General features: G+C 42.0%; 1 protein-coding gene across 1 annotated transcript in view; it reads left to right on the top strand.

Annotated features, from left to right (window-relative positions):
- Positions 1-22,582, top strand: part of LOC308316407 (ADP-ribosylation factor-like protein 15) — a 157,041-nt gene that overhangs the window by 77,981 nt on the left and 56,478 nt on the right. Inside the window, exon 4 of the mRNA XM_080765019.1 lies at positions 8,637-8,845. Within this exon, the coding sequence (XP_080621145.1) occupies positions 8,637-8,845 (209 nt within the window). The remainder of the gene's footprint in view (positions 1-8,636; positions 8,846-22,582) is intronic.

Raw genomic sequence — 22,582 nt, 5'->3', positions numbered from 1 at the left:
GATTGCTCTGACTGTAGTTCAACTTTCAAGAGCGGAACAAAAAGGCCCGATTAGCAACATGTTTGTATTTTGTTCAAGGTAAAAACTTGGAAAGAACCTAAAGTGCGGGAGGCGGACATACATGAGAATGCGTTGTTCGAGCCGACCGTGAATCCGAAACCGTACCGACGTCGGTGCCCAACAGCAAACATGACAGGCCTTCAACAGTAGCCTAATGCACACCAAATGGAAATACAGTTCCGTTGATTTCAAAATATGTCAAGTCACTTTTTTTTTAAAGCTATATCATCAAAGTCTGCTTGAATTCATTGCCAAATTCGGCGACACCGGTCATCAAATGCAAGCGCAAGAGAATAACATGCTTATTGATATGACTGTCTGCTCTTCATGTCTGCTGGGTAATCTATTGCTTATGCTTTTGAACTGCCTTATACCACCCAGGATAGTTTATTAGCCCAAAGTCACAATCTGGGGCAAAAGAGAAACTGTCTGTGTTTTGAATGCAATGACCAGATGCCTGTTCTATTCTTCTCTTTCTTTTCTATCAATAGTTTCGCCATGGCCTCCATGGAATGTTCAATGTTTATTTTTTTACAAGCCCACTCCCTCTTTTTATGTCAAAAATGTTGTCCCTGGTTGTGGTTTAAGCTGTTTGCCATGTAGCTCTGTTACCAAAAAAAAGGAAAAAGGAGTCATGTGGATTTCGTGTTCTACAGTACATGGGAGCGGCGTGGATGTCAGACTGGGCTCCATATTATGGATCTCAGACTTCATGTACTGTACGTAGCATCTGAAGATATAAGTATACAGTATAGTACAGTATATCTCACCAGGGCTACATCAAACTGTTCACATTAAATCAATAGGGACACAGTAACACGGTGCGAGAAATGAGGATCTAAAAAAAAAGGTTTAGTATAGCTACCACCTCGGTAACCCCTGCATTGTAATAGAATAGAAGCAGACTAGTATTATTATTATTGGGACCGAAGGTCACAGTTAACTATGGAATCGTGCATTTCCCGTCAGTGTGTGTGTTGGTTGGTTGGTCGGGGTGAGAGAGCACGTGACATCACGTGGTCATCAGTATTAAGCCCATATACGGAGATCCCTGATGTCATCAATATTGGTCAGCAACTCGACTACATCTGACCTCAAACCCTTAGATCTCCATGGAGCTGACCTGTTCTGACATTCCATATGTCTGTCACCCATGGCAGATATGTTGATCTGACCCCCCCCATTCCAAAGTGCCAGCGCTCGCCCAGCAGTCTGCTGTCACCCAGGTGGATGCGTGCACACGACCTCACCCTTTAGGGTGAGGTCGCCTCTCGCCCTCAGGCGTCTTACTGGTTGTTATTATTATTATTACTATTATTGTTTCCCAAGCAGCCTCTCTGCTACGGCCACCCTAGTGAAGCTGCTGTCAGGTCTTTTATTAAATGTTTTATCCCATTATTAGTATAGAGAGACACCAGGCCATTGGCTTTCTGCAGCTCGTTGTGCATCGACAGTGAATCACTGAAAGGCATGCTATGCACTAGCCGGTCGCGGAATTCACATGGAAATGTTGAATTCTGCGACTGGGATTTGTATGCGTGATATGCGCGCATACTTTGTCATAAGAGTAAAAATGCCAGTTCTATAAAGCTCACAACATGATGCATCGAATTTCAAAGAAAGAAAAATGTTTAATAACGTTGAAATTCTTTTAACTTTTGCTCAAAATAGGTGCACTAGGGTTAATGTGGGTTCGGCTCACGGCATGGGTCTCCATGCACTGCAGGAGCTCAATATGCACACATATGGTTTATCCACTTGAACCCTAATGGCCCCTGTTCGGGGGGGAACATTCGTCAGAAATAGACGATTTTCAAGCTCATAACACATCGCATTTGATGGATGGATTTGACGGAACTTGTAGATCTGCTATGTCTGCCAAAGAAATGAGAGCAGACCAAGTATAGAGCCCACCCATGTTTCAGTTTCAGTTTTAAGTGGTATAAGCGTGTAAATCTGCTATTTTTGGCATGCAACTCTAAACTAATTTAAGTGTACTCCAATCTAAACTGTGAACGTTGAGATATCGGTAATCTGTGGAACTTTCTGACATTTTGCATTGAATGAAGGCAATTACTGTATGTTTGTCCAAATCGCCTTTGTTCATGTAATGGAAATTTCATGTTAATGTAACATATATTTGTGGATATTTCTGAGTCTGGCTTGATTCAATTCGTACTTCATGGTCAAAGCCAACACAATGGATGAATTAGCCCAGTGTTTCACAAACATATAGGGCCCATAGGGCTCATGGGTCGACTAAATATCCAGTAAAACAAAAAAAAGGACAAAAAATTATAATATATATATAGCTTCAAGCAGCGATAAGACGGGGCCAAGCAATAAGAAAAATCACACATGTGTGAACTGAGCGGTGCAGGCTGCTCAACAACACTGCTGGCTGGCTGCAGTTATAGTTATATATATAGTGCTCAGTGTGAATGACCCTTTTAGGCTGCTCAACAGTGCCATTTAGGTCACCCAGTGGAATTGCAGCTGTTCGTACCCCAAACATACACATACAGATATACAGACAGACGAGGCATGAGTTATGCCTGTTCAAAGTGCCTGTTATCGCTGCTTGCAGCTATATTATTTTATTTTATTTTTTACAAATGTTCAGCCAGTGTCAGCCTACTTGAGTTTGAGTTTTAGTATAGTGTTCCAATTTTATCTGCTCATGTCTTTGTCATCACTTACAACATCACTTATATAATCTGTATCCTGACTGTGTTCTCTATCCTGATTGGATGAAATTGGTATCCTAGTTTCAGTTTCAGTTTCTGAAGAAGAGACATGGAGACTCCTGTTACTGAACAAACACTCATGTAGCCATGAGTACTATCGCAATATAGAGCGTTTTAACCCGTATTTTAACCAAAGAAAATCACTTGCACTACCTTTTAAGCCAGAACTGCAATTTTTGGTGGAAGAAGAAGAAAAAACAGACAAATACAAAAATGGACCATAGGCCCTTCGGGCTTGGTCCCTTAAAAATGTAATGGGGTGGGGGGAATAGGAAGGAGAACTCCAAATCTCTGCATCCTGCAGTGCAGCCATTGTGAGTTTGTAGATTGGCTATTTTCACAATTCATGAAAAAGTGCTTAATAGGCGATTAATTGATAATGTAATTTACTAATTTTGCAAGTTTGGGTCCCGGGAGACACACCAAATACGTTTAGGAACCTCTGGATTAGCCAATCACAGAGTACAATCCACGAATGAACCTCTGGATTAGCCAATCACAGAGTACAATCCATGAATGAATCAGTGGAAGAGAGGATGAATGAGTATCATCCTCTTTCACTGTACTGTACATTATGTACTGTATAGGTCGTTTGAGTGCACAAGGTTAAAACATATGTCATGGCGAAAGCAAGGACGAAACTTTGAAGTAAGAGGAAATGGATGAATTACATTAATCACTAGTTGGCTCTAGTCTGATGTGCATGATTGATTGAACCACTTTCAACCTGATATCCTCTTTTTTTCATATTGGCAAAACATTTATAAAATTGTCTAACAAAAACAAAACATATATATATTTTTAAATGGGGCTTAAGTGGTTAATTAACAATAAGTAGCAGTATGCAGTAGAGCAGACGTTTAGAAATCCTCCTCCTCTTCTAGGCCAATAGGTGGCAGACGCTGCCAGTGAGATCCACTGGAACATGACTGACATTCCGTCCGATTTCCAGGCAAAGATGAGAGAAACTTCCCAGGCAATCTCTCAAGTGCCACTTTGTCTGATAACTTTCCACTCCAATGGGAGGTGTGAGGACTGTGAGTGTGGGGGGCGGGGGGGGGGAGGGAGGAAGGAAGGAAGGAAGGAAAGAAGAGGGGTAAATGGTAAAGGTCATGGAAGCATTGTGTGATAGAAGAGGGGTAAATGTCATGGAAGCATTGTGTGATGTTTAGACACTTGGCAGCCTCACACTTCATCGCTGCTTGGCAATTACCTTTTTTTTGAGAAACGACGAAAAACATGAAGGCAAATAAAGCAACCACAGTTGCCACGGAAGAGGACAATACTGAAAAAAACATTCAGTAGTTTTTCTCATACAGTATAGACATACAGTACCCTTTGTAGTACATTAATAATGTGTCTGGGTGATCAAATGAGAAAAAGAGGTTGCGCATCAGCAAAAAAAATAGGAATTACATTTATTTAATGCTTACGCGTTAAACGCGTAAGCATTACTCGTGAAATGAGTAAGCGTTCAATTTTTTTAAATCCTATTTTTTGGTATTTGGGTGATAATTTGTGTCAAGATTCTGTACATTGTATACTGACTGACTGACTGACTGACCGACCGACCTTTTATTGATCCCAAGAAACACAGGGCAGATACAGAAAAAAAGGAGATAACATGCATGCTCAGCAGGTAGCACCATTATTCTGGGACTAGGAAAGATGTACCAGACACATGGTTACTACAGTATGAAATATCAATACAATATACGATATCTATAAGTACATCATGAGCTTGACTTTGGAAAGAAATAGGGCCACATTTTCACATAGAAAAAAACATTCATACAAGCATGAAGTAGGCAAAGTGGTAGTTCAGAAATAGGTGAACAGCAGGGGAAAGATACATTTAGTTTTTGTAGATAGGATAGTGAAGAGACCGGAAGCTGAGGGCAGAGAGGGGGAAACGCTGTGGTCATGTGGTCCGTTAACCTGTGCATCCCTATTCCCTAGTAGATACCATGTATGTTAAATTTAGTATCAGAATTATTTACACAGGGGGCACGGCCTCACAGCTAGAAGGTCCTGGTTTCGATTCCTGCTGGGGACGCTTGTGGGCGCTCAGGCGTGTTCTCTCCTCCGTGTCACCAGTGCCCATAACCGAGGCGGAGTTGACGAAAGGGTCTTTCTGTGTGGAGTTTGCATGTTCTCCCTGTGTACCTGTGTACCCTGTGTAGGGTAGGTACCCTCACAAAAAACATGCAGCAATCCTGGTCTCTAAACTACCTCTCCCTGGCCAGCCGGGGCGCCTGATGGAGGGGAAAGGAACTGTTCGGAATAACGTGTTCCTTCCACGCCCTAGGTCAGGCCGGGGAAACTCTCCCCTGTCAGGTGAAAAGAAGCAGCTTGGACTCCTCAGGCATGAAGTCAGTCTGCTGCCCCCCCCCCCCCCCCCCCCCCCAGGTTGGTAGAGGAAGTGTAGCACCCAGGATTAAATTACATATTTGACACTGGGTGAAAAACAAGTACACTGCTGAAGTAAGAGTATGTAGCAGGGATAGTGTTGCTTCACTGTCACGGCAGTTATATTTGTAACACATTTGCCTTTGATATGGAATCTATTCCGAACTCAATAAAATACAATAATGGGTAAATGCTGTGGTTAACCGCTTAGCAGTTCAAGAGAGGTCTCTTCTACACACGGAAGTTTTCCAAATCCAGACTCTGGCATGTCCTTAGAATTTCAGTCCATTCGGGACTAGCAGAGGAAAGATGTCTCTGGTTGTGTAGAGTTTAGTCCAGTGGAGTATGGAGAAGTTTAGAACATATTATGCACAAGATTTAAGGGATAAACATCTGAGGTTGGAGTTTAAGGGGCATTTTGTGGAAAAGTCAGGACGAGGGCTGGAGGAGATGGGGAGTCAGGGGAGTGTAGTGAACGTAGGGTGGGGTGTGATGTGTTGTTTTCACATTCTCATTGGGAGCCGTGCGTGCAGTAGACTTAGAGCTTCCAAAACAATCCTGCCCGAGATCCTAATGGAGAGTCCAGCAGAACAATTGAGTTTTAAGGCGGTCTCATTCAGTTGGGTGTCATCAGCATAGCAGTGGAATGAGGGCTAGCATGTAGATAATTAATAGGACGGGTACAAATACTGACCCATGAAAAACCCTGCAGCAGGCCCGAATTTACCATTGGGCTAGGTTTAGTTATTAGTGTGTATAGTTGGCCTCTCCTTCTGCACCATACTCCTTGCTGTTTCGCGCATGCGCACTGCCGTTCACTTCCTTGTTTACGGCGCAGAAAGAATGCCTCGTATCTCCTAATCTTGGGAGCTCTCCATGGTTTCAACCAGATGGGCATACTTCTGTCTTCATTCAAGCCTCTCGTTTGGAATATTAACACTTCTAGAAAGACTTGTGACATCGTGAGGTAATGCCGCTTTCAGAGTAAAAGCTGCCATATTTGCTCCTATTTTGAAAGAAATCCCGGCGCTCATTGTGTTAAGGGAAATTTGCCATTGCAGTGGAAAATCAAGATTACTGGCCCCACCATTGTAATCACTGGCCCAATATCAAGAATTACCCCCGTAATAGAGAAAAACACATCTAGGCCTATTCCATAATCCATATCATGGGTAAATCAGTAAATGGAGAGCCATATATATATTTTTTTAAACTTCATTCTGAATTTCTGATTGCATGAGGATGAAATATCTGCTATGAGTATTATTATTTTCACAATGCACTTGCTGCTTGTCTGTCAAACTTTCTCTCCCTTCTCCTGTCGTCACGTCCTATGACTCTCCCTCAAATATTCAGTTTGATTTATTTTCTTAGTAACCTGTTTTTTCTTTTTCTTTTTTGCTCTGCATTTGGCTGTTACCGGTGCTTATAAATACATTTGACCACAAAGATGAATCTATGAATTAAGTAACACAGCGTTTTGCCGCTGCAATACTGTCTACATGTCTGACATTAGAGAGAGCAAGTGAACTGCAGGTGCGCTCTGCTGAGCTGACAGCAGGGGGGCTGGACAATATCACTCACCAAGTGATATTGTAGCGGTAATTAGCAAGACAATTTCACAATAATAATTACAAAACGTAATCCGTGCGTGTACTGTGCGTGCGCTATGTAGCGTAGTAGTGGCATTGTCAAAACAAATGTATTACTCACTTCAACTGGAATAAACACGAGGGCTCGACACGAGATGGATAGATACTTTATTGATCCCAAAGGAAACTTCTGACAATAAATTCCAGTAGTGATGAGAACTATGGCCATGCCTCTTAAAGGGACGTTTGTTGAACACGTGTTTGTGCCCAGAGGTGCATCTCTCAGACATCTGGTTTCATTTTATTCAGTTTAGTGACGGAACCAGAGGACTAAGCTGACTTCTCATGACAGTTCTCAGAGATGTTTCATAATTGGAATGACATTTTATTTGTATTTATTTGTATTTGTATTTTATTTTATCCCAGTCTGCTTTTTAGTTGTCTTTCATAAAGAGCCTCTCTTCCATCCCCCAGGCCTTGCCCACACTGTCAGTGAAAGGGAAACGGCATGGATCGGGGGGTGGGGGTGTCAAGGAGGACAGGAATGACTCACTTTGTGAGCATGTAGGTCTCTTCCTCAAATTACTTACACTAACAAATAAAGTTGTGGCTCACTGAACCTTGGTGAGCGGATGTGCTTGCCCCAAATTACCTCACAGAAAAAGGAACCATATGTTGTTCACTATAAATCGAACGGGGGGGAGGGGACAGTATTTGTATCCCACATTCACTGTGGGGAATAGAAAATAATCCCGGACTGTGCTTGAATAATTCAAAGGGTTACTGTTCCTACTTTGAAGATATACAAGGTCTTTTGTGTTGTAACAGTGGCTTGGGGAGCTGCTGAGATGTTTGGCGTGCAAAGTGGCAGTTGAAGCTTCACACTGTAAAAATCCAGTGGTTTTTTGGTTTGACTGAAAACAAAGGGAAACTCTGTTGTTTTGTTTATATACCTTGTGAATTGGTTGAATTGCGAATGATCATATGATACTTATGTGCCACAATTGTTTTTCAATCCAGAATTTCCACTTGGAGGGGTGACCCTGTGGCTCACCTAGAGCGTATACTGTAGTAATTATTATAATAACAAGTAAAACGCGCGAACGCAGGAAGCGAACACAATAATACAAAAATAAAATTGAGAAGCAACTACTACATACAAAGCATTAAAAAAAATACATTTTGGAGAAGCAACTATTATACAATAAAAGTAAAACCCTGAGTTATTTTCGGGTACAATTAAATTGATTGTGTGTGATGTCAGTAAGAATACATACAAATACATAATTGTTAAATTGTTTGGTTTAGTGTTTTCAGCAGACTAGTAGACTACAATCCATGTTTTATTCAATGCACAAATTTGAATGAATACCAGTTCATTCATGGTGGATGAAGTGGAAATACCTTAGTCTAGTCCAGTGGTTCCCAAAGTGGGGTCTGGGGACCCCCAGGGGTCCTTGGGGGACTATAACTCTGAGAGTGTACAAACACATGTGTACACTCTCAGAGTTAAATTAACGTTGATTTTACAATATAAATTGGGGGTCCCAGAGATAGAATTGCCATTAAATGGGGGTCCGTAGCCTAATGCGTGTCAAACTATAGGGATCCTTGAAATTAAAACGGCTGAGAATCACTGCTAGAGCCGTAAAAGTCTTCTCTTATGGGGGTCCCTGGCATCTTTTCACATGGGGGTCCGCGGGCTAATTGGTGTCAATGTGGTGGTTCTTGATGTAAAAAAGTTTGGGAACCACTGGTCTAGTCACTATTAACAGAGAGAGAAGTGTTATCTTTTTTTTTTACCTCCACTTGCCTCGTCTTGCTGCAGGAGCCGACAACATCAAGAAGTACTGGAGCCGTTACTACCAGGGGTCGCAGGGTGTGGTCTTCGTCCTGGACAGCGCGTCTTCAGATGAAGACCTTGAGGCCGCGCGCAACGAGCTCCACTCGGCCCTGCAGCACCCGCAGCTGTGCACGCTGCCCTTCCTCATCCTGGCCAATCACCAGGACAAGCCTGCTGCGCGGACGCCAAACCAGGTAGTTGGAAGCAGTACGCTTGAGTCTTCCAAGTCAGTGTTGTCGTCATGTCTGCTTATAAGCAACGTTGGGCTTGCTTTTCTGTGAAGTTGCTCGTAAATATTGGTATGGTTGCAGTTCTTTTAGGGCTTGTTTCTAAAGTGTACGTTGCTTATTTGGGCTTTCTTCCTAATTGTTGTTTAATTATTATTATTTTTGTTTACCCAGGGTAGGGTAGCTGAGCACAAGTGCTTATTTTCAGCAATATAGTGTGTGTGTGTGTGTGTGTGTGTGTGTGTGTGTGTGTGTGTGTGTGTGTGTGTGTGTGTGTGTGTGGTTGCTGTTCCTGTCGAGCATTTTTTACTTTACAAAAAAGGTATGAAAAAAGGTCAAAGTTTGTGTGACTTTGATGGAAAAGCGTCGCCACAGACAAATCACATCCAGTATTGAAACCCACTGGATGATCACTCGTAGTTACCTTGAGTTGTAGTCATTGCTGGTCGGTTTGAATAATTAATCCAACCACCTGATCATAATGTCAAATTATGGTTATTGTTTAAACTTTAAGGAGAGCTCGTCAGTCGGTCAGTGTGCTGCCGAGACAGCCGAGTGAGAGGCTGAGAGCAGCTCCGCTCTGCAGTTAATTGATCTGACCCAGATTCGGCAAACAGACTGGCATGATGTAATTCGTTATGTGGTAGCTGCACCTGTGTAGTATAGTAGCCTATAAACATGTGAAAAGGCTGTCATATACTCATATATTTGCTCATGTCATATTATATTATTTGTTTTCGCAGTGGATGCGACACTTGGAGCTTGTAGATCTTCTTATTTTCGGCGCACTGTCATTCAACAAAATATAAATGAGGCTGACTAAGTTTGCAAATAATGGCCCATGGTCGTTTATACGGATGAGGGCGGTTATTTGGACGAGGCGTTTATTACGCAAAATGGTTTCAGACCCTGGGCTGTTATTAGGTAGTGGGCGGCTATTTGACTGGAAATATACTCATCTTCTTGTCAGTTGGCAGTGGCACCCACACAGTGATTCACCCAGTAGCAGCCTAGCAGGTATGTGCATGCTGAAGACTGAAACGTCATAATATATAGACGACTAAAGGTGATGATGATTCTCTCTCTCTCTCTCTCTGTCTGTCTCCTCGAGCTCTGGTCTGATGTCACACACAATCTCCCTCCCCCTCTCTCCTTTCCCCACCTCTGGTATGACTTCACAAACTGTAGCCTTACAACGGTGATCTCCATATATGGGTGTTTGTGCATGTTAGGGCATAATCAAGGACTCGGAGACAAGACAACTGCAGCATACAGATACAGATACAATACAAAACGATACACAATACAAGACAACAAAGGCACACATGTGACCCGTACAACATTAAAAATTAAATACCACACACCACCATATCTAGTGCAAAAGAGGGGAAGAACACCACCTCAAACCCTTCGACCACTACCCTGTCTGCCCTCTGCAAGGACTCTGTTAAGGAGTGTGATTGACAGAGGGACAAAGGAATGCTTGTACCTATTATACTTGCACGCATGGACGTGTACCTCCTACCTGATGGCATTAGCCGATATATAGTACATGGGAGGGGTCAGACACAATTTTCTTAAACTGTCCAATGGTGGCCTGCTCAAAGATGACCAGGCGGGTGATCAGAGGTGTAGACATACCCATGATCTTCCCTGCCATTTTTGGCTAATCTAAGGATCTCAGATTTTAATTTTACAGTTAGGTTTCCAAACCAACTCGTGATACCATACCTTAGAATTGACTCTATACTAGCTCTAGAGAATATCAGCATTATGTTTCTACACCAAAAAGTCTGAGCCTACGGAGAAAATGAAGGCGCTGGTGTACTTTTGCACACATAGTTGTCACATGGGAGTGCCAGCTCATATGCGCTTCATTGTACCAAATGCGTCTTTGAACTGTACCTAAGCGATCTGATAGTAAAATATTCAATGAATTTGCATGTTTCACTTTCAATCAATCTGTATCTGTAGGACTGCAGGGCTGCAGCCTATCAGAGATGACTTTGGATGTAAAAAACGTTAGTTAAACTTGCAGAGTGACAGATTACTTGGGTTACATCTTCTGATAGTGCTGACATGACATAATCCCATCTAGAGTTTCATTAGCGCGACGGAACGTGACAGAATAGGCTACAGCTGAGCTGAGCTTGTTGTGCTGCTGACAGGCAGCGCTGCATGAACACAGACACACACACGTTGAGGTCAAGGTGGTAAAGATACCAAGAAGGAGTGGACAGTGATGTCACTGTTATGCAACACGGAAAAGGTCTTCCTCTTCTGCCCCCTTCATGGGCCCCTTGGGGGCGCTGGGCCTCGGTGCATTGCACCGGTTGCACCGTCGATATTGTCGCCACTGAGGTGACCTGTTTGATATCATGACCATGTATGGTGATCGTTGTGTGGTCACCTATAGACCTGGGATCCACTGCAATCTCCTCGGTTTTCCTTACATTAACTTGTAAGTGATGTTCATCACACCAGTTTACAAACCTGTCCACTCCAGTTGTATATGGCTACTGGTGTTGCCTTCACTTGTGAGTAGTCTAAGGTTAACATTGTCGTCAGAGAACTTGACTACACACTGATTGGGCTGTGAGCTGACACAGTCATTCGTGTATAGGGTAAACAAAATGGAGGAACAAAAGGCTCATACATAGTCTGGATTTTCGGTGGTTAGGTGACCACCGAACTACAACATGACGTCACGAGCCGCGGTGAAGAGCAAACCACCGCCACCGCTTCTCTCTGTTTTTACTCACCACCGCTCAACGTTATTTCAGCTCACCTCATCACCGAAAATCCAGACTATGAATAGGCCTTAACTGTCCCATATGTCATAAGCCAGAGAGAGAGAGGAATATTGTAATTGGCTAGTTACCGATAGTAATATAGATCCCATATTAGATGGACAGATTGTTGCCTGAATTGGCTAGTTCTGCTCCATAGCCTGTAGGGATCATTGCTTGGTGATTATTTTCCACTTGAACCCTAGCGTCTTATTGGTCTACTATGGGATCAACGTTTAGCGAACACATTAAGCTCACAACAGTTGATCAATGATATATTAGTCTCGCGTTGCCAGACTGTTGCCTCTCGCCATTTCAAATGCTTCTGTCATACAGAGAACGGAAGCTCTGATCATGAGTAAGCATTGAAGCAGAAGTGAAGCATCCTCTGCACTTCGGTTTCGTCTTTACAGTCGCACAAATGTATCCTTACCAGTAAGACGCCCTGAGGGGAGAAGAAGAAGCGACCTCGCCCCCAAAAGGATGAGTGTACAGGGTTTGATGAGTTCAGATCAATATATGGAGATCTCTAAGGGTGGCAGCGGGGGCAGTGTCTTTAGTGTTCAGGGTTTGATGAGGTCAGATGAGGTCAGATGAACATGTGGAATTAATTCTGTATTGGCCATATATGGAGTGGGTCACGAGGCGTGACGCACGGACAGGCTGACTGACATAGTAAACTGCAACCTACAGTCACAATAACATCCAGTGAACACATAATAAACTCACAACAATTGATCAAGTCTTCCCCACATTCTTTCCACAACAGGCTGTCTCTTAAGTCCTTGACTCAACAGGACAAAGCCATATTATATATACACTGTATAGTATGTGTAACACAAGTTGTTTGGTACTTGAAATGTATGCCATCTAGTCCTACAGCCTGATTTCTTCCATCTTGGCTCCCTCTTCATGATGAGTTCATCTGGTATGACAAGGTTAGGGTTCGACTTGAGAGGAACTCGAAGGGCATGTGCTCCCAAGATGTTCTCTGCTCCGCTGCCAGTAAATGGTACACAGAATAGCTAGGGTTTGGGCTCTAGAACACAGAATCCAGACCCTTTTTGGTCAGGTGTTTTGGAATACATAGAATGATCAGCAGCAGGCTGGTCCGCAGCTGAATTCTGACATAATCGTTTTGCATAACTAGGATCGGGTTTTATGAATCTCATGTCATTCAAACATATGCTGTGTCCGAGTCTAGATTTATTTCCTGCATGACATGCACTGTTTACTTTGCATTGCAAACGTTATTCTAGGTATACGGTGTGTAAATAGCTGAGGTTAATGAGCAGTAGTGGTCTAAATGAGTTGCCCTGTATAATCCAGATTGACAAGAATGTTTTTTTCCCTACATAATTGAATGGCCAATTGAATTAATCTGACCCATCGCCCATTGGTGGGGATCTACGCCAATTGGTCTTTTATAGTGGTTTTGATCGATCAAGTCGTAATGCTACTCACGTTAGCATTGGGTTGCTAGGCTGATGTTGTCAACGCCGTGGCGCGCCATCTTGGATTGCCCACTCTCTGTTTCTTTCAATTCCTTGTCCCAGATGGCATTTCTGGTCAAAACAAGGTTTATTCCAAGATCCATAATAACCGACACTGTGATCCATTCCTCGCCATCATGGCTGCTCTCATCGCAGCACCGGAAGTGATATGCGACAATACACACACTAGTTAAACAACATAACATCCGGACACAGATTTTGGCTCTTCAAAATAAGGGTTGAACGGGGAACATCCCTGGCAATACGAGGTGAATTAATTAATGAATCCTGGCGGTGATTGTTAAAGGATCATTCTTAGCTGTGCGCTGGTGTCGTGCACAACATGTATATACTTTAGGGCTGAAGTGGCTAATATATGTTTTGTAATAATAATCAATCAAAGTAACTAGTAAGTTTTCTAATAATAGTAGTGGAGTTAAAGTACAATATTTGCCTCTGAGATGTAGTGGAGTAGAAGTAAAAGTATTGAATACTCAAGTAAAGTACAAATACCTCAAAATGTTACTTAAGTACAGTACTTAAGTACATGTAAATGTACCTAGTTACTTTCCACCACTACTTAATGGCGATGATGATTAAATGCATGACATATTAATGTTTCAAAAGTAATTATGTTATATGGCCATTTAGTGTTTTGTTTTTAATATAAGTAAAATCATTTGGAAGTAATGCTGTGTGGTTGTGTGCCCTGTAGTATTGCGCAAGCAAAGTGTTGAGATTGAGAAGCGCAGGCGCAGCGTGCTTATACTATTATTTGCGTGCGCTCATGCACATGTGCTTACATAATGTGGAGTGACGTCTTTGCAAAGAAATGAAGTAACTCAACAGAGTCACAACATGCACGCGCACACGCACACGCACACGCACACACACACACACACACTCACACTCACTCTCACACGCAAGATGCTAATATAATTATCTGTTTTTGTAGCTTGTAGTGTAAGCCAACCACACATGCTTGGCATTGCGTGTACTGTAGCATAAAGTGATGTTCGTTTTATTTTACTGTATTTGCAACACAGTGCTTCTTCTGTCCGCTTGGCATCTACTGTCCCTGGCAGGAAGTGATGTCTGTACTGCTCGTGCCATACTCGGTGTTGGAACTAACGCCCTTACATTAAGTTACTTTACATAGGGAAACTACTTTTTGCTGTAACTTGTAACGTAACTCTTTACATTTTCCCATTCAGTAATGCCATTATAGTTACTGTGTTTTCAGTGGGTGAGTTAGTAGTTACCCACGTTACGTAATGTAATCCAAAAGTCTCCTTCTTTTGCCGGTGCGGAGTCTGTCATGTAAACTGACATGGTGCGCTGAGTTTGCTCCCAGAATGAAACGCATTCCACATGAGAGAGAGAAAGTGGCTTCCACAGGGCATAACGTCATGATTGGTCAACATAGGGTAATACACGGTAATTACTTTAGGCCTGTCTGTGCATGGGCAGGGCATCAGTATTATATCCATATCATTAGACTGGATATTGTCTGTGATTTTGGATATTGTACTATTGGCATATAGTGTTCTATTCCTGTGTTTTAGAGTAGAGCTTAAAACAAGCCACAAATGGACCAGTGGCATTAGGGAATATCTTTTCCTTGAAAACAATGTGTCTGAATTGTAAAACCTTATATGTATATACTTTTTTTTAAACCTTTATTTTAAGCTAATTACTTTTTAAAAGTAACTTGAACAACACTGGCCATACTGTGTGTGCACGATACTATACGTGGCTGTGATAATGGCCCTAACCCTAGCCCACCTGGAAGCCTACCTTTAACCTGTTTCTATCCTCTTTTCTCTCCTGCTCTCTCTACCTCCGTCTGCCCTGTCACGAAAACTACGAAATGATGGAAAACATGCAAAAAACATAATAGATTTTCACCTGTAAACTTGTGATGTGACAATACAAGTTGATTCTGACTCTGACTATTCCATGACTGCTGGCATTACTCTGCTTTTGGTGAGCAATTTGGAGTCGTGCACCCAGAAAGTTAGTTGTATTGTTTACAGACATGCTCGCATCTGCTCGTATAGTGTGTCCACATTCTCTCTCTGTGCGCAACGCATTCAAATAATTACCTGCAGCATGCGCAAGTCATAATGCATCATTTAATAACAAACAATTTGAAAGTGATTTCCAAAGTCCATGTTTGTACAACATCAGATCGCTTCTTTGTCCACAAATCACACACGTGTATCTGAAAGTGACACAAACACACCCGGCACGGGTGGAGCCTGTGCAGTAGCTCCCTATTCATATACATTTTGTTTTTAATCAAATTAAAATAAAAACAATTATGACACTAAGCCGGTCAATGCAAGGTTTGGAGGCACACGCGTTAACAATTTTAAGTATAGGTTTTTACCAGGAAACAATAAGACTCCTGAGAGTCCTGACCCAGCATCTGCCCCTTGAGGCGGCCATCACACAGAACTCCCACAGGCACTGATTTAAGGTCGTTTTAAGATGTAGCTCTTCCGAAACACCACCCTGGACAAATAAAGGGTCAGGATCATAAAGCAAAGGATGTGCTACATTTCCTCATGGACACATAAGGCTGTACAGATTTTATTTCTATATTTGAGAACGAGATGAAGCAAGGAGCCCACTACATAGTATATACTGTAAACACACATACAGTATATGATTTCGTATAGTTTCATGGAAATTAAAGTTCCTATCACAAAGATGGCCCCCCAGTAGTAACTCTGACTGCCTAGGGGTCCCGGACCCCCTGTTTAAGACCCATGGTGTAGTCTTTCTGGGGACCTCTCTATTAGCCCTTCCAAAACAAGGATAATGATTCCATTGTTTTAATTATGCAACTCCAGACAATAAATGGATCTTGCTAGACATCATTTAATTTGCTGTGACAGACATCTGTAAATGGTAACATCACAATGTTTTGGAGATTATGCATCATAATTATGACACAGTCACTGTCATAATGAGAGACTGACCTGCATTTTCAGTTCAAATGAGTTGAGAGTCTTGAGACATTTGTTCTAAGTTCATGCTCTGTACCTCAACAAAGTGTGTGTCATTAATATATTACTTCCGGATTGGGTATTTAGCTTTGTGTATGCAAATTCAGTTTATTTCTTTATTTTCTTCCCTCCTGTCTTAACAACTTTCCGCCTCACTGACAGACAGGCTGTAACAGTTAAGACACTGGCAGAAATGTCACCAGTCATGTCACCACCACTCCACAGGCCAAAATGAATAACTGCTAGTGGAGTCAGGGACGAAACGCATGCAGCGTAACTGAGGTAGTCGGTCTGTGTGTGTGTCTCTCACGCTTCACTCTCCACTTCAGAAGGAGCCTCTTGGTGTGGGATGTTATGGCTACAATCCCCTGTGTAGTTCTCTCTCATGTTTCAAAAAACGAAACCCCACTTCCCTGTACACACATACTGTACAGTACATGCCACACAAGCTCTCTGTGGGGGCCTGTAGTGTTGTGTCACTAAAGCCTGCCCTTGACTGTACTGTAGCGGCACTATTTCTGCCCTGAGTATGTGAAGTACAAGGGCAACTTATGACTCCACCTGAATCCGTGTAGCTCATTCAATTAGCATGCATTGGTTTCATGTTTGGGTCCTCGTTGTTCCGAAGACCCACTGTAATGTTACGTGGAGTAGCTGACTCATTGGGTTCTGTTAGTTAGATTGCTTTACTAGTACTGTTTTAACATAGCTTATTGGATTCCGCCAGCATGTGGCCCACACGCCACCTTCCTGAGAGCGTCGTGTCCTTTGCTGTATTTAGCCGCCATCCATCTCGGGAAGGGATCGACTTGTCCCAGCTGTTTGTGAACACTTTGATAATACGTGAGGCAGGCTTATAGGGATGACTGAGGTGGATGTCTCTGAGAGATCTTTGTTGCATTGCCCTAACGAGGGCCGATCCAGCTCACACTGGCCCAGGAAAGCCAAAGCAGTCACAGATGCGGTTGCCTTCTCATCTTAAATGAGAAGGCATTATCTATTTACCTCTCACTGTGTCATGTAGACATTATTACAGTACACCGCAGTCATTGGAGTCACTGTCACATTCTCATACCTAAACCTGAGACAAACTGAGAGTGCAAACATCGAATGGGCACGTTGTTAGAATGACTTAAAACATTACTTGGGCAACATTTATTCTGCATTTGGGTGACAAGAATGAGAAATATCTCAGGGCTGATTGGGCAACAGATTAATTGTGTTAGTTGTGCTGGTGTTCTATGACTATTTGTTGTAGTCTGTGAGCACGGTGACATGTACTCTGTGTATGCCTTTAGTCTGTGTTCATTGATGTTAATGAATGTGTTGATGCTTATATAATTCCTAATGTCTTAATTCATAGCAACATCACCAAGTTGGCAAATCAGTCAGTACACCGAAGGGGGTCTCATCTCTGATACTCTGAGCACAAACATATCATGAGTAGGTTACCCAAATGATCAGCAGCAGCCCTGAGCTCAGATGAGTAAGCATCTTAGAGGACACGTCCCTCCTCGGTTTTAACAACAGTCACGCAAGGGTTGTCTCACACTGAAAGTAAGTCAGTCCATTTCATTTATATAGCACAGAGGGAGCTCACAAAGTATTTTATATTAAAATAAATACATAATGCCTTAAAACAATTAATAAACAGAAAAATAGACTCTCCTCCTAACTCCACTTGATTTGGATTTGGGTAAAGTGATGATAATATAATGACACATGCAAGTATCTGACAATGTATAAAGTCACAATAACGACTTTTATGAGACAGTGTTCGGTTGTTTTAAAAACATGTTATTTTTTTAATTTAAAGATAATATTTTGTATAGTTGCAGATACTAGATGTTCACAGCTTCACATCTAGATTTTCAGTTTCAAGTGGTCTCCATATACTGTATGGGAATGTTATGTCTGTGACATACTGATGTACAGTAGTAGTCTGTTGGATGGAGTGTGAAATAGTGTGAAATATGTGGTGTGAAAAGTACCAATGTCACGTTCTGTGACATTGTGCACTTTGTATGCATACGTAGATAATTGTATCTCCAGTAAACTACAGTATGCACAACTTGTATCAGACTTCATCAATGTTTCACATTTCCCTTCACTCCAAGCAATTCACTTTGATTCCGTTGAGAACAAAATGGTGCCATTGTTCTTGAGACAGGGATTTTCTGTGTGGTATACAGTATATCAACCATATAATTATTTCCCCCAGAGACCTCCAAGTGGTAAAACAATTAAACCAACCAGATCTAGATCTTGAGTTGTCACCACATCTCCAGATCAAATATTTTGTAGATGCTAATCCTTAAGTTCTCCTTTGCATCTCAATAGACTTCTTATCCACACTAGCACATGGCTGTGGTCTTGGAAGAGAATATCTGTTGCAAATTATTTCCTACTGTAGACTCACTGTTATGAAATTACTTTATAGTAATATAAGTCAAAACAAATCCTTACAAAAGACTGTGGGAAAAATCTTCGAGGATTTGTTTCCCCAAAGACTGGCACTAAATACGTTCAGATGTATTAAGTGTAAAATGTCAGTTTAAAGTTAGGCCGTTTAACCGACTGTGACTTCGTGATTTAGGAAAATATCCTTCATAGCTGTCCATCCTATATTAAGGCAAGGCAAAGTCGTGTTTATTGGTGTGTTATCGTAGAGGTCTATAAATATGTATGTGAAGAAAAGGTTACATAAAAGAATATATGTTTACTTAATTTTATAATTAATTTGTCACGCCACAAAACATTTTGGAGCCGTCCAGTCTCCATCAGTGTGTGAAGGACGGATGGCCAAAAATGTTTTGTTACCGTGACCAATGAATTATTACATTAATTATTGTAATTATTAAACAGATCTTGCTGTTTCGTTCAGATAAATGTTCATAGCTTGTGGAACTACATTCTAAAAAATGGCACAAATACAGTACACATTGCACAGTGCATACACACACACGCACACACACACACACACACACACACACACACACACACACACACACACACACACACACACACACACACACACGCACACACACACACGCACACACACACACACACACACACACACACACACACACACACACACACACACACACACACACACACACACACACACACACTTGAGGAAGTGTCAGGTCATGTACTGTAAAGTATAGACCCTACATTAGGACCTCACTGAAAACATTGATTATATTACTTATTTAGCTTACTTCAGATTGAAAAGTTTATTTTATTATATTTTTTTCATCCATGTCTCGTTCCGTACAGCAGCACTGGTTCTACTGTAGACACAGACAGTTGTCTGTTGAGTTCATCTCCCTGTTATATTAACATTCCTTGGATGCTGATGGCTGATGGTGATGCTGATGGCTGATTTTTTCTAAATACATTTCTAAATTGTCTAGTGTATTTAACTTTCATAGATTGACTAATCAGCTGGTTGCCACGCTTTGGCTGCCTGCTCTAACTACTTTATTATTTTTATGTCCATTTTAGACAGGCATGGAACATCAATCAGGCAATTCACAGCCTGATTTGTGTTCCCAGTCTAGCCCTGTACAAACATAATTGCCACAAGGCATTAGCAATTTTTCATAGCCTTTCCTCCATTGCCCTGTGCCTTTTCATGCACAATACCAAAACTTTGTTATCCCATGATTTGGAGATTTATTTTACTGGAGTGTCAATACCACAATGTAGAAATACTCCATTACAGTTAAAAGTCTGATATTCAGAATTTACTTTAGTAAAGGTACAAAACAAAATATACTTAAAGTACCAAAAGTAAAAGTGCTCTATCTATTATGCAGAGTGTCCCATTTCAAGTTTCCAAAATGTATAAAATCTTTTGAAAAATAAAAAAGCTAAAGCTCACAACGTGTCGCCTGTGAGCTTCATGTAAATCGGCCAGGGACACACATTGCTGGGCATTGGAGTGGCTGCACCACTCAAAATAGCTCAGAATTGTACTCCGTAACTTACCACTGCATGCACTTACCACACAGACACAATTAACGCTGGAAGGAGGTAAACGGGCATGCCTCCTGGCAGCGACTTGTCCTCCACTGAGCGACCACCCCTTTCCAGTTTGGAATTCTCTGGGTTCCTGAGGTAGGATATATACAAATATAACTATTGTTATTGCTGCAGCCAGAGGAAAAATATGCAGAGACAGACCCGCAGCAGAAGGGCCACAACAAGTATATACATAGCCCTAAATGTGCAAGAGATTTGACCAAACGATGCAAAATAAGAATTAAAAACCTGTGTGCGCTGTGGGGAGCAGATTTGGAGACAGTTGACCTAGCAGTTAGTTTGGTTCAGGGCTTTTATGCCGCTTTCAGATGTGCAGATGCAAAGATACAGTCTACCATTCATTGTCAATGGAAGCCAGCAACGTGAAGCTACAGTATGAAGAACATTTTGTAGCTGCTACTAAAGATACAAAGATGCAACGCTACAAATTGAAGTTGAGGGTTCAACTTCCAGATGCAAAGATACAAAACTACAACTGTAGCTCCAATGACGCAGAGAAGTGCGAACCAATCAAATATCTTTTGTGCTTCAACCCGGAGCCTCCCAGAGCAGAGCCAGCTGAGGCTAGGCTAGCAGTTAGCAGTCTAGCAGTCTAACAGTTACAATGACATTGAGTTGACATGATTCTTTTTTTAAGGCAACTCAAATTTGTATAATCGCAATATTACACTCGAGGGCGTGCTTTACCATGATAATTGACACTTCAGTGCGGAGCCCGGCTTCCTCCGACACATCCGCACGCTTGATGGCGTCAACGATCGTGTTGAACAACAAACGCAGATAACAAAGCCACAAATATGCTGTGTATTGATGCGTCGGTACTGGTGTTCAAATGATCTAAAGTCCAATAAAAAGGCTGTAGACAATAGACATAAACTCAAAGGAATTACAAAATAGGACCACGTAATATGATATTCAACAGTACATATTCTTTCCCTCAGAAGAGAAATACCAAAAAGTGTTCTTAAATCTTCTGTGTGCCCATGTAAAGCTGTCTTGATTTGCAGATCCCCACATAACCTCACATAAAGGCCTAGCATAATTATGGAACTTCGAAGCCACGTATCTGTCCATTATCTATACGAATATTTACTGAACACTAGTCCTGCTGAGAGGCAGTTTGGTCAGTGCCACTCCTGGAAACGTTGTCTCACCCAACACCATTCACTAGCCATTTGCTGTGGGGAGGAAACCACCTAACTACATTTTTTAGGTTTCTGATTATTATTGTTATTTTATTTTTTGCATAAATCAGTGCTATTAAACATCCTTTACATCTGTGTGTTGTTTCGAAAAAATTGAACCAATGAAAAGTAGCAAAAAGCACTTGAGACACGTGTTGGTCGATTGATCTAATAACTGCAGTAGAAATGATTACAACACAAAGTACCCTGAATCTTTAGTCTTCAGAACGGAAGACAGGCTTGTTTGTGTCTGGTGTGAATTACTTTGTTTTGAAAACACATCAGAACGAGATGATGAGATGGGGGGGGGGGGGGGGGGGGGGGAAATGTCCCTGGCTTTAAGATGTATAATTTGAGGGTATAAACACAGTGTATGGTGTTTGATTTCTCTCACAAATGATCTTTCTATACAAAAAGGAAAAAAGTTATAAACAAGCCCAAAATGACCGATACCGGTAGTCATATTTCACCAGCTGCACGCACGCACGCACGCACGCACACGCACACGTGTCTGCTTCGCATTACTTTACCTGGGTTAGCTTTCGTCTTGTACTTGAAAGTTGACATTAGAATCCCTTCCCTTGGTCAAATAACATTAGCGTGCGACGACTGCGACGTGACAAAAACAAGGATAGGATGATAAAAAGTCTCGGAGCATAATTGTGTGTGTGTGTGTGTGTGTGTGTGTGTGCGTGTGCGTGCATCTGTGCACACCATGTCATGGCATATGTGTGTCCATGTGTGATGTGTGCACACCGCGTCATGGCGTTTAGATAATGGGTTGTTGCCTCTAAGGTGTGGTTGCCTATATGATGAGCCAGCCAATCAGGACGATAGGTCGTCACTACGGCAGGGAGCCAATGAGAAATTGGTCGTGGAAGCCAACCCGAGAGAAAATAGACCAGCATGCTTTTCAAGCAGCTGGTAAAAATGCACTTAGAGATAAACAATCACTATCCTAGAACACAGAATCACTCTAAAATAAGCCCAAACCACACCAGTGGGTCGACTCGAGAGACGCAACAAAACGTTCGTCCCAGCAGTGTGATGTATCCTGCTGCACGTCGGCGCATGGTGGCGCATGTCGATGCACGTCGACCCAGGAGTTTCAATTGGTTCAATTCAATGGTTGCTTGCAACTACATGCGTTTACTTATGTCTACTCGCAACCATTTGG

This window comes from Protomyctophum bolini, assembly GCF_963924005.1.
Source record: "Protomyctophum bolini genome assembly, chromosome: 6".
Taxonomy (NCBI): Eukaryota; Metazoa; Chordata; class Actinopteri; order Myctophiformes; family Myctophidae; genus Protomyctophum; species Protomyctophum bolini.
Note: the sequence above shows the minus strand (reverse complement) of the source record. Positions and strands in the feature narration are given on the sequence as shown.